The sequence below is a fragment of the Cupressus sempervirens genome, chromosome 10 (assembly GCF_028749045.1).
Source record: "Cupressus sempervirens isolate cs-2001-9-10 chromosome 10, ASM2874904v1, whole genome shotgun sequence".
NCBI classification, from domain to species: domain Eukaryota; kingdom Viridiplantae; phylum Streptophyta; class Pinopsida; order Cupressales; family Cupressaceae; genus Cupressus; species Cupressus sempervirens.
Window position 1 is genome coordinate 254,078,913 of NC_143127.1, and position 14,310 is coordinate 254,093,222.

General features: G+C 34.4%; 1 protein-coding gene across 7 annotated transcripts in view; it reads left to right on the plus strand.

Moving 5' to 3' along the window:
- LOC149533587 (uncharacterized) overlaps window positions 1-14,310 on the plus strand; it is a 189,469-nt gene that overhangs the window by 102,683 nt on the left and 72,476 nt on the right. The window contains exons 6-7 of one of the 7 annotated variants that reach the window (XR_016356672.1): window positions 10,512-10,605; window positions 10,988-11,109. Coding sequence is in view for 3 of the 7 variants with exons in the window: in XM_089803068.1 (XP_089659194.1) it covers window positions 10,512-10,605 (94 nt within the window). In the remaining 4 variants the exon portion in view is untranslated. Of the gene's footprint in view, window positions 1-10,476; window positions 10,606-10,987; window positions 11,110-14,310 lie in introns of those variants that run through there. The other 6 variants (XR_016356673.1, XR_016356674.1, XR_016356675.1 and 3 more) reach the window with 6 other exon arrangements.

Below are 14,310 nucleotides of genomic sequence, written 5' to 3' on the forward strand. Positions count from 1 at the left end.
GCTTTATCAATGCATAACAAATCTTATCAATGATAAACAAGTCTTCTTGGCGATTTTAAACAATTACCATCGACATACCACTGCCACTGGATGTCCGACCATATCCAAGATGACTTACTATAAATAGTAAGTATACCCAAAGTTGCCTCAAAACCCCTCAAAAAGACCTACAACTGAAACTATCTAGGGCAAATGGCCTCTAAGCCCCTTTAATGTCTTGGTTAGCCTACGGGACCGTGGGGAAATAGGCTAACGACAACATCATGCTATGAATGCTAAAAAGGGGACATTATAATCGAACATAGTTTGTGCTAGAATGTGAGGCATCTACAAGTATGGCTATTGAATTTTCTTCTAACTAGTATCCATTCTCACGTTTACTACATTCCTATTTGTTTATTCTGTATTTGATGAACTCACTATGACATGGCATTTTGTCATTCCGATGTGGTTATTGTTTGATGTTGTTAGGTTTCTTGCATGTTGAGTATGATGAGGACAGCATTGGGGACTTGTAATGACAAACTTCTTTCCTTCCACTTGTGTCATCTCTGTTTTGATGAGCATCATTGTGCATGCATGCAATTCATTTAATTCTAGTGGAAGTTGCAGATCTATTCTTCTTAGTCTAACTCGAATGATTATTAGAACTATTCAAATGAGAAGGTGACCAATATTATAATAAGCCTGTAGTGGCTCATGAATGGAAGCACTTGGTAAAGAGTTTGATTTTAAATCTTTGTTGTTAATCTATGTCATGAATAGAGAAGTTACTCCAGAAAATGTTGTGGTGAATTGGAATCTTTGGGCGATATATTGGTAGTCGGGAGGGAAGAAAAGGTAGCTGGGTAATCTTTTGCAGGATCAATTTTTTGAAAAATCCATTATTGAAAGTTTATTGTAGGTGCAGAAACATGATCCATCATGGTTGGGACCTAGCCCCTAGTCTATGTGGTGAAAGTGCGATGCGAAGGTAGTTGTTACAGACAATATGAATAATAATTTCTTAATCATAGATCATAGTATTCAACCTGGAGATATATATCAAACTAATTATTTGATGTTGGAAGTCGTTCCTGCTTATTTAGACACTCAGAATTAGACATTATGGCTAGAACCAGTGAAGGAACATTTTACAAGTCATAATTGAGTTATTTATAAAACAATTACAAGCAAATTAGGTGTTTCGGACAGAATTGCAAACAAAATTTGTAGAAGTTGAGAGAAATTACATACCACTGGAGTTATGTCTTGCTACAGGCAGTTCCAGGTTGACCTTCTGTTTTGGTGTGTGTGCTCATATTTTGGACAGCTAAATGACTGAGATTTTAGCAGACATCAACAATAGACTAGGGGTAAGTGGCTAGCTTTTATCAGTTATGAGTAACCAAATTGCTGTTGTAATCACCCAGAGTTTGATGAGGGTTAAATCTATCATTGGAAGTTCTGAAAATTAATCTTTGGTGGCACCTTATGTTGCTGTTTGAGTTACTAGTGGGCTAGAGCATGTTGGAGATTTTTAGCAGATTGTGAAAATCTTCCCATGAATCAGCCCTCTCATATTTGGACACCTAGTTAGTTCCGAGCAAAGTTCTAAGCAATCTATTACAATGTATGGTGATGATATTAGGACACATGAAGAATCAATAACATGATGAGACATTATTGAATGTGAAAATGCAAGCTGTAATCTTATATTGAATTGATGTTGCATATTTTTGTAAAAGTGGAAGTATTTTTAACTTCAGAGGGAGGTTACATGACAGAGGAAGATGTCTAATTCTTTGCAAGCTAATGTTGTAGTGTAACTGCTAAAGCTCACAATCTGGTCAAATTGGAATGAACTATCTTATTGTGGTGATCTATTGAGAGGGAGTCTCCGTTGAGAGACAATATTTGCCATTCTTATTCATGCTTGTAACGAGATCTTCTTTGTGATAGATGATTGAGGTGCAATCCCTTGTTAATGAGTTCTTTTCTATGAAAGAAGTTTGAGGTGCAATCCCTTGTTAATGATTTCTTTCCTATGAGAGAAGTTTGAGGTGAAATCCCTTGTTCCACCCTCTATGAGTAGGTATGGTGGATCGACCTTCTGTGACAAGGCATGGTGAAAACACACTCTTCTCAGGAGAAGTTTGAGGTGAAATCCTTGTTCCACCCTTTGCAAATAGGTATGGAGGAAATGCATTCTTCTAATGGAGAAGTCCGAGGTGAAAGCCCTCGTTCCACCCTCTGCGACAAGGCATGGTTGAAGTCATGTGTGTGAGTCCATGACTTTATTTTAATGCGACTATGGTGAATTATGTTATGCTAAGATAACATGTTTTTAGAATCTATGTGGTGAAAATTTATTGTTAACATCTTTTGGTCACAGTAATGTGTGCCTACCATACTAAAGATCTCTCTCTTGCTAAGAGGGAGTGTTGAAGATATTAGTCACGATAGAGACCTTTATCTCTGATTTTTCTATTTATTAAAATTGTAATGTCCCCTTTCTTGAATAAGATTTAATAATAATTAAATAATATAATTTATTTAATAAATACTAATAAAGAAGAATTTAAAAGATAAATAACAATATTATATATAGAGATAATTAAATGAATAATATAATATAATTATACCAATAGTATTAAAATTTTGCAAATAAAATAAAATAAGTTAATTAATCAGTAATATTTAATAATCAATACTAATAAAATTAAATTATAGAAAGAACAAAAATAAAAATAAAATTTGTATAAAATAATAAAATTGAAATATAACATAATCAAACTTTGTTAAGTTAATGAAGGGTCAAGAGGCATGAAAGGAAAAGTTTTGTCTCCTTTACACATGAGGTATAAAAAGTGAGAAGAGAACTTCATTTGGAGGGAGGGAGAAAAAGGAAGAAAAAAGTGTATATGAATTAATAAATAATATTAATTCTGAAAGGTTGCGACTCTTCTAAAGGGGCAACAATAATAAAAAATTATGATTTGTTTGAAGCACAACAATGATAAAAGCTTTAGACTCTTTTAAAGGGTGGTGATTATGATGGGTCCTAACTCTTCGAAAGGGCAACAAGAATGAAGTTTTGTGACTCTTCAGAGGAATAGTAAATGTAAAAAGTTTATGACCATTGCAAAGGGCAGACATGTTGAAGAAGTGTAACTCTTCTCCATCTTGCTAGATATAAAGGGAGAATGTTTCATTTGTGAGATATGGAGGGGAGAGAAATTTGGGAAATAATATATTACTCTCAAAGGCAATAATGAAAAGTGGAGACTTAATTATAATGAAGTGTTTTCACCTTTTCACTAAAGAAGATATCATTCTAAGATAAAAAGGAGCAATAGTAATAGATTATTAATCAAATTTTGAGAGTAGCCAAAGTAAACAGTAATCTGGAAAGCGGACATTACAGTAGTATCAGAGCATGATCTTGCCATCCTATAGGGTAAAAGATAAATAGTGAATCATCAAATAAGAAAGTATTTAAGGGAATATTAAAATCATTCAATTGCAATAGAAGAGACAATTTCATCATTTAACATTAGACAACAAAACAATACGAATGTTTGACAAGTTTCCATTTTTTAAAAAGAGACATCATTGCAATGATATCTATTAAGAGCAATGCTAAAGAATGGAACATAAGGAATGTAGTATAAAAATAATGATTATTATGGAGCAACACCTTGAACTCAAAGTCAAACAAACAATTAGTGTAAATATTTAAGATGTCTCAAGAAGTATTAATTTTCATTCCATAAACAATTAGAGGTCGAATGACTAAAATTTTATTTTGTGCTCTCGAGCTTGATTGGAATGGAGAAATATGGATAGAGATCGATACATCCTATAGGCATATCCATAGAGTCTTGGGGAGAGATAAAGTCTACCAAGAAGTATAAAGTTGGATATTCTTAAAGGGATATCCATAGAGGCATGGGAAGGTATAGTCTCACCCATAGATTATAGAGATGGATAAATTCTTGCCCATGGATTATAGAGATGGATAAATCCTAAAGGGATATCCATAAAGGTACGGGAAGGGATACAACCTCTATTAGGAATCACAAAGATGGATAAATCCTAAAGGGATATCCATTAAGGCCTAGGAAGGGATAAGGTCTCTCCCAAGGACCATAGAGATGGATACATCCTAAAGGCATATCCATAGAGGTTTGTGATGCCATAAATTCTCTCTTGAGGTTTATAGAGATGGATACATCCTAAAAAAAATCCATAAGGTTTGGGATGAGATAAAGTGTTTCTTGAGGATTATAGAGATGGATACGTCCTAAAGGGATATCTATGGAAGCCTAGGAAGAGATAAAGTCTGTCTATTGTTTAATTATGCATAGACAATAATTTGTTGTCTAATTATGCATCTTTAGATGTTGGTTTATTATCAATGGATTAACATCTAATTAGTTTATGTTCTCTATTTATTGTCGGCTTACTCTTGTATGATCTCAATTACTTGATACATTGACTAAGGTACAAGCTTTTGTTCATTGATCCTTAACACAGGGGAGTATCACTATCTTCTTGGATTCTATCAAGGATATTTACCACTATCAAGCGATATTTTTAATATTGTCAATGCTTCCAATAGGGCTAATATGTTTCTTCCCCTTTATTCGATTAATTTGAATAGTTGATCTTGTTTGTCATATTCGTAACTTGAATTATATAGTAGATATGATTCTTTGTACATGGATTAATCACACCATGTTTAATTTATACAGTAGACTCCATGCTTGTCGATTCTTATTGCCAATGTTTTACTCTACCAAGCCATGTATGATTGATGATCATAGGCTGACCAGACCGACTTGGTTTTCACCATTTAAATACCTTGTCTTTTGTTGTACATGAATTGTCAGTTGTTCAACTTTGTGTGCTTGTTGACAGTATGAAGAATGCATTATTTCTAGCATCGTGTCCTGTGTTATATATGAAACTGTAGAGTCTTTAGCATAAGCATTCATTTGTTGCTAATTTCGTTCCATGATATCTTCACTATGTATATTTGTAACTTGAAGGTTAGTATGCTGAGTCAAAAGTCTCTATGTTATTCTGTGTATGATCATTGTTGTCTCTGTAATGAACTTTTGCAGATGTAGATAATTGATGCATCCTTATTTGTTCTTGTGGCTGTCCTGTTCATAATGTTTAATATTATCTCTTTATCTTTTCTATGCTCGCGAATCATTCAAGACAAAATGCTACTTGTATTAGTATCCATGCAGATATGATATAAATCATCCTTGTCTCGGCATGTATAGTTATTGATGAATTATTTGGGAAGTCCAAGATAAAACTACTCTCCTTTGAACTGAATCTCCCGATATTCATAAGTCTTTGATCATATATAAGAATTGCCAAATTGTGTATTTTATCTCTTCCTTGTTCAGCTGTATTTTCTTTGGTTGTGTAAGCATTTACCATCAATATTGTAACCCCCCCAACTTGTATCTTAAATTTGCTCCTTTTTATATGTTAGGGCTATGGCAGTGGGAGGTTCAAATTGGAATTTATATTCTTTAGTATGCATAATTTATAGTCTTATAACTTTTTAATTTATTTAACAATATTAATTCTTAATAAATAATGTTTGTAATAGATTATTAAATATATTAATTATCATATATATTATATTACAAATATGTATTCAAATTATTTATTGTTAGTGTTTTTGATATAATATGTTGTTGTGAGTTATGATTGTAATAAGATTATATTATTTTATCAATTATTAATTATTTAATCTTTTTAATATTTTAGTTATTAATGTTATTATTTATTGAATTCGATCTTTGGGATAGGGGACATTACAACCTGCCCTTCCCAAGATTGCTTGTCCTCAAGCAATTCAACATTTTCTCCTTATGATTTAATTGATACACCTTACTTCAGTCCTAGAACAACAATTTCAATTTGGAATTAGATGGTCATATATTTTATAATTATAAATCTATCAAATCTAAATATCACGAGACTTCATTTAAATTACCAAGAATATTTCAAAGATGAAACTTACATTGATGTATTGTAGTGCTCCCATTCTCCTTTATTAATTATTGCCTTGTTCCTTGATGATTCTTGATCAATTCATTAATTCCTAAGGGAGAACTCATAATTGGGTTCTAAGCTCTCTAGGGAGGACCTCTTGGGTCTCTAGCTACCATCTGGCCATTCTAGAACATTCCTCAAGCTATTCACCATCTCATAAAGATTATATTCTCCTAAGGCCTTATAAATATCCAAATCTTAACGTATCCATCCTTCCTAGAAGATAGATTTATCTCTCCTAGGCCTTCAGAGATGTAATTGCTGCCTTGTAGTGGGGTGTCCTAGTAGTTATCTCAAAACCATAGTGTATTGAGGTGCCCTACTAGCAATAAGGTGCCCTACTAGCGGTTCTCCCTTAACTACCACTGCACCAGAGTTCCCTTGGTGGTTCTCCCTCAACTACTTCTGCAATAGAGTTCCTTTAGTGGTTCTCCCTCATTCACAACATAATATGGTCCCCTTATAGAGGTTCTTCTTTAAATGTCACTATAATGGGGTGCTCTTTGCTATTCTCTCTTAATTGCAGCCTGGGTCTCTTCTACAATAAGGTGCCCAAACAGTTCTCCCTTAATCAGAGAGCAGTTGGTGCCCTTGTAGCAGTTCTCCTAACATTTTACTGCTGTAGGGTGCTCTTCTCCCTTGGTTGCAGCCTTGGGAAGGTGCTAACAATAGGGTGTCTTTAGAGGTTTTCCCTTAATTGTCATACTTTCCCTTCATCTCTTTAGATTAAAATAAATTTATAAAGTATATACATTTATATATTACTGAATTTTTTAGACAGTTGGCATGGCTATGGTGAACCTCTTCGAACTCTTTTTCTTTATCAGTTCCATAAAAAGTATCACTATCTTGTGCTTATCCATTACTGTCATAGCTTTAGTCTCAAAGGAAACCTTCGTATCTCCTCATCTTGTTGTATACTCTAGAGTCTATAGGATGACAAGATCATACTTTGATACCCCTGTAATGTCCCCTTAATTTTTTTATCTTGGATTCTTGGGACAATTACTTGAGTTTCTCAGACTTTACCTGATTCTTTCTCTTGAATAGATAATTGTTGTGTCTGATATTCCCCCTCCGTGCATGAAATCATTAGGGTCATCTCTAATCTACAGTTATGTCCTTGCAACTAATTAATTCCAATTGGGTACTTGCTTGGATGAGCTGATCCAAACATGATACATAGTTCCATTCTATTCCTCATTGAAATAAGATTCAATATTCTCTTATATCTTGCTTTTGAAATGATGAGTCATGTTGTAAATGACATTAATCATGTCTCTTCTTAATTGTACAATTTTATAATAATTTCTAATCACTTCTCTTTTATTCTGAATCAGTTTTTCACAATAAACAGTGTTTAGTCTTCTTGCATATTGTCATTGACTAAAGAGAATAATTTATTTGTCTAATTATGCATCTTCAGATATTGGTTTATTATGAATGCATTAACATCTAATTAGTTTATGTTTTCTATTAATTGTCAGTTTACTGTTGTATAATGTCAATTACTTTAACCATTGACTAAGGTACAAGGTTTTGTTCAGTGATCCTCAACACAGGGGAGTATCAATATCTTGTTAGATTCTATCAAGGATATCATCCACCATTAGGTGATATTTTAAATACTAATGCTTCCAACATGGCTAATATGTTTCTTCCCCTTTATCCAATTAAGTTGAAAAGTTGATCCTGTTTGTTGCATTAAATAATTTGAATTATATAGTAGATATGATACTTTGTACATGGATCAATCTCATCATGTAGATATGATTCTTATCGCCGTCGTGTTACTCTACCGAGCCATGTATGGTTGATGATCATATGCTGACCAGGCCAGCTTGGTTTTCACCATTTAAACACCTTATTGCTGGCTGGACATGAATTGTCAGTTGTTCGATCTTGTGTGCTTGTTGACTGTATGAAGAGTGCGTAATTTCTAGCGCTGTGTCCTGTGTTATATATGAAACTGTAGAGCCTTTAGCGTATGCAATTCATTTGTTGCTAATTTCGTTCCATGATATCTTCCCTGGGTATATTTGGTAACTCGAAGGTTAGTATGCTGAGTCAAAAGTCCCTGTGTTGTTCCATTTATGATCATTGCTGTCTCTCTAATGCCCTTTTTGTAGATGTAGATAACTGATGCTTATTTGTTCCTGTGGCTGCCCTGCTCATATTGTTTAATCTTATCCCTATATATTTTTTATGCTCCCAAAGCATTCAAGACAAAATGCTACTTGTATTTGCATCCATGTAGATATAATATAAACCATCCTTGTCTTGGCATGAATAGTTATCAATGGATTATTTGGGAAATCTTAGAATAAACTAGTCTCCGTTGAACATAATTTCCCCTTATTCATATATCTTTGATCATATATAAGAATTGCCAAATCATATATTTTATCTCTTCCCCGTTCAGCCGTATTTGCCTTGGTTGTGCAAGCATTTACCATTGATATTGTAATTTTCCCTTCCCCCTCCATGTATCTTAAATTCATTCCTTTTTTATAATATCAGGGCTATGGCAGTGGGAGGTTTACGACCCATATCCTGGTTGCGACTCTTCACATTTGTCATTTTATTATCTTATTTAATTTGGAATTTATATTTTTTACTATGAACAAAGAAAAGAATGGTAGTCTCTTGAACAAGTTTTGAGTAAAGTAGTTGGATGCATCTCTACTCTTACTTGAGTGAGCATATCCTTGTATCCAAATGGATATGGATACAGGATGACACAGATACACGTTGGATAGTGGATTCATGCATGCCCAAAACACCTTGATTTTCTGACCATGTCAGATACTATGTGAGTTAATTCTATAAAATTTGATGTAAATCTTTCTACACTTGAAAAAAGTTCAATTGTGCAATTTTTTTGTGGTATAAACAAAACTCCCACCAAATGAGGAAGATAAATAAAATGATTTTCTGTATTGGCGACCCATTTTTTGGGTTATATCCAATGCAACTCCGTTATTTTTGCATATTGTAAATTGTTAAAGCAATTGCGTGTCTAAATTGATTTCAAAGTAATTAATATCTCCTCTAATAATTTAGAAAATTGTGTTAAATATATGTGTATGTGTTTTTTTTGAATTTTGTATTCAACCATATCCATATTGGCAGTCTACAAAAATTTTGGTATCTGTATACGATACCATATTTATATCCATGTCCATGCAACTTTGCTTTTAAATTGTCTTGACTCTTCACCAGCAATCCATCTGTCTCCAATGTTTGAAAAAATAGCAAGACAAGCTCACAGATTGTCTATGTTATGTAACACATTACTTTAAAGGTCTGCAGAATATAACTGAGGCTATTAAGAATATCCACAATCGGAAAATCAACTGTCTTTTGGCTAAAATGATGCAGTAGAATGGTCATGCTGAGTGATAGGCCATTACCTCCAAACCCCAGGCTTTGTATTGGCAAATCTACAAAGGCCACTGTTATGAACACCTTTTCAAGCCATCTCCTAGAACAGCCAACTCTATGGTGTACTGTCACCCATAGTGAAAATAGTTACGCAATGTATGCCAACATCCCACAGGGGCTCGCTACTTGAATCTTATCCCAAGTTTCTGTGTTGATTCTGATGACTTTGATTCTATGTTGAGAGTAAAAGTTTTACAATAATCAGAAGATTATCTTTATTTAGTATTTATGTATAGACATGTCTTCCTTTGTGATTTGATAGTGAAATGGTTTTCTAATTTTATAACCGCTAGTTATTATAACAGCTTTGTGAAAAAAATTGTAGCCATTCATTTTCCTTTTAATCCTCAATCGTATGATTAAGAATTATTGATTGTTGTACCTGATACTTTTATGTATGACTATAGTCATTAGCTTCTTATTATAAAAATGATCTAGCCAAGGAAATGTTTATGTATTTATTCCTACTTCATTTGCAAGTGAGTGACCTTTGACTCTGCTTTAATTTGGAGAGTTGTGAACTTCATTATGAACCCTATATTTAGTTGCTAGGAGAAGTGTGCTTGAGAGCCTTATATGAGATGATTATGTTCCTAATTTTTTTGTGATTCAAGGCAGCACCTTCCTGTTCCTAAAACATATTCTTCAAGTTATATGGTATCCTTAGGCTACTTGAAGATTCCGTTTTAGCTGAAATGGAATAAATGTGGGCAAGGTTCCTTCTTTTAAGTGTCTCTTGAAGTTTATGTGTTAGTCTCTCACATTTCAAAATTCTCCCATATCTTTGTTTACTAATACATTCTGAAGATGAAGAAATGCACTGTTCTCGTTTGTTTAGGTTTTTATTATAATTGAAGATGTTTTGTAATGTAGGTGTAATAGTCACATAATTTAAAAGTTGTCCAATATCTTTGTTTACTGTACTTTTCCATAAATGAAGAAATGCACTTTCTTTTGTTTGTTTTTCAGTATTGCAATACTTTCTCTGAAAGTACTTGAAACAGGCAAAGCAAAGCGGTTACCAGAGAACTCTGACAGTTCTGAATCGGGTGGAGTTTTCTTTGCGCACCAGTGGGCTTGTGAATGCTGGTAATGTAGGTAGATATTAGTCATCATGTTTTCCTTATCTACATTATTCTGTCCTGTTTCAGAGAAAGAATTAAGAAATTAAGTAGGGCTTCATTGTAATCATCGTATTCTGACTCAAAGTTAACATTCCTAGGTTTTAAATAATCTGACTTCAGACTAAGGATATCTACAGACCAAAGAAAGACCTTTCTTTACTTTTTGCATACGAGTTATTTAATCTACTTGGCGGGTCTCTTTTATATGAAACTGGAATTTTCTAAACTTTCCGTTGTGACAATGAAAATATGGGCCTTTTGGTTTTTTCCATGTCTTTGCCTTTTTTTCTCTTTTTGTTTCATCAATCTTAGTATTTTTTATAGAGTTTAACAAAAACTCAAATAAAATGTTTCAGGTTTTGGATGGAGTGGTTTGGCCCACCAAAATTTCAAGAGTGGAAAAGCCTTAGCTAAGTTGGCCGGAACTACTGATTATGACACTTATTTATATCATCGAAGGAAAGACATTCAACTTGAGGTTATTCCATGGAAACAGTCTTTCAAGCAATACCCACTTACAAATTCTATAAACAAGTCAAAGAAAACATACCTTCCAATTTTGTGAATACAAGCATTTGTTTGTGAATTGATTGACGATGAAAGGTTTTTGAGCTAAATTTTGTGATCATGGGCTGCATAGACTCTTTCTTGTTGGTAAATTGTTTCACATGGTTAAGTTCCAAACTGTGTTTCTAAATCAATTCACAAATGGTTTTTTGATTTTTCAGTCATCAATTGCATTTACTACAATTAGCATTTGTTTTGAAATGTTACAAAAAATTTCCTTCAATACTCATACAAAAAAATAACATATCATGACGCTACTAAGGCTTAGTTAAACTCATGGGTAAGGAAACATGGACATTTAGGAATAATGGATGAAGACCATTTTTTTGTCCAAGGCTATGTGATACATACATAACCAAATTAGGGTTGTCCCTCTTTGGAAACATTCTCTGCCTTCCCAAAGATCTCAAAAAGGAAATGTTTGAGGACATTTAGCAAATTGCTGGAAAGGATGGATAGCAATCACCGGAACAGCTAGGGGACACCTGGATGTTCCCCAACTGACCTAGGGACGGGTTGTCATCCGATATGGCTGAAGCAATTTTAAGTCATGCTATTCTTTAAGAAGACACGAATAAAAAATGCAAATGTGGGGAGCTGCCACAGCATGTGCAGATGTAATAACCCTGCTTGGTTATAGCTTCAAATAACATCAGCTTTCTTCGCTATTTAATAGTTTGACAATTCGTCAAACACTTGGCTATCATGTGTTGAAACTTTCTCATGTTACAAAATATAAATTTGCTCGTCTCGATTAGTCAATTGTTCATGTATTTTCAGATAAGCATCATTTACATTCAAATTAAATCTTCTAGCTAAGTCATGATAGTGCTGAAACAACAAACTCCAATTTCTTTTAACATTCACAAAATCCATCAGCTAGTCATTTTAAATTAATTTATTTCCATATACACTCCACTATGTTTGTTTAATCCAGTAAGAGAATCATTGACAATACCAACTTTCAGCTAATGACTTAATACCATAGACTTCTCTACAATTCGATGCTCAATTAGATAATCTGTATCTCAAACCTGCAGTCCGTTAGCAGCTATGATAGGTTGTATAATTGCTACGGCAGGTGAATAGATTACAATCCAGTGCCTGAAACCTTAATTTGGAATGCACTTGTATCTGTTTATGCCAACTGATCCCACAGGCTGCCTGGCAGTTCTTCCAGCCTCCAAAGTTCTTGGCGGCAGTCACTGTTAGTGACACAAATAGTCATGACAGGAAAAATTGGTGTGTGATCCATCCTCCAGTCTGATCGCAGCTCTTCCTGAACACCATGTAGGCTGCCAGCATGCAATGCAGCCCTCAGAGAACCAACAGAAAACCTTAAATTTCCCAATGCAGGCCCCTAACAGCAATATGCAGACCTGTAAATGATGAACGCAGGCCCTAAACAATGCCCAGCAATCTCCCAAGCAAAACACGCAGGTCACATTGAATTTCCAATTGATTGGACCTTTCAATTGCAAATGAAATATAATCACAACTCCAACCAATATTATCTTCTAAACCACAGTAAATACAGATATAGAAGATACTCTAGAATTCCTCAGAAATGCAGATTGATCTCCTCTAATTGCAAATGGTAATGCAACCAAAACTCCAAACAATATCTCCCAGCCATAGATAATCACAGTACAGGAGACTTAGTAAATGAAATCACTATACCTCAGCAGTGATTCAAATACCTCTAAGCCTCAAACCTTTATAAATCAGCAAGGGTACAGAAAATGAGAACTCAGGAAAGCCACAAAGGCAACAAAAGAAAATAAATATCCAAGCATGCTTTCCTCAACAAATGGGTTTGTATTTATAACCTCTAGATTCCCTTTTGTTGCCAAAATGTAACTTCACTCAAGAAGCTTTACCACACAACATTAATTAGAAGTTTTCATAAGATTCATTCACTTGACTTGGCTTAGCTAACTAATAAACGGCTCTTTCCAAAGATAATCAACAGAAGTGAAATTATAACTTTATAATAAGCCATTTAATTATTTAATAATAATTTGGCCACTAAAAATATAGTAACTCCCAAAATGCTCTATCATTTAAATATGCCGTCTAAAATAGGAGTGATACCTATTATTTGTCTATGTGATCAAATGCACTTTCCAAAAATAGAAAGGGTCCATCTCGATCAACACTGACCTACCACAAATAGTAAGTACACAAAACTAAACCCAAACGAAGTCCAATCTGAGCCAAACGAAGACCAACCTATAGCTTATTGAATTGTGGAGAAGATAAAACCCTCCCAAGCCAAGCCATTGCCTCAAAAGACCCTCTATCCACAATAATTAGCCTATGGGGATCACAATAATAGGCTAATCCTTGAAACTCTGATGGTGGCAAACATGGGGACATTATAGTCTTTTCTCCCCGAGATTGCTTGTCCTCAAGCAATGTGGCAATACAATGAACTTCAACCTCCACCTGGATCCCAAATGAAGAAGTGCATGACATCCCTGTCTTGAACCAATTGCAAACCAACATAATCAGGACCAACCACATGTCCTGCAACATAGCACCCAGAACTTGTGTTGATGATGTAGAAGTCAGAATGTCACTAGAAGGCAACTCCATAGAAGATCTATGCAACCTTTTCCTCTCTGTATCCACCCACATAATATATATTGGACCGGAATCCTGATCATCAATAACAATCCATGAAAAAGATGTAGCTACAGGAGAATCATATGCCCTCATGCCAATTGTATGAACAATAGGTGTTGCCACGTCAAAATATGTTGTCATAGGAACATCACCACTGTCACAACAGAAAACTGAATTGAATCTGCAGATGATGAAAACTGAGTCCAACTCCACCTAGGTGAGTGATCAACGTCAACCTCAAACAATGGATTATCATAAGACAATGTTGCATCCATGTCGAACATAGGATTGTCCACGAAGTAAACCTCACCACTGTGTTGATCTGAACTATAACATGACTCTGTGCCGACACCCCTCACGTCATCATCATTGACATGTGTACAATCATTTGAACACACATCTACAACCACTGCATGCATATTGCTAAACTCCTCGTTAGATGGCTCAACTGACACAGAAGTGGTTACTGATATGATAGTATCCT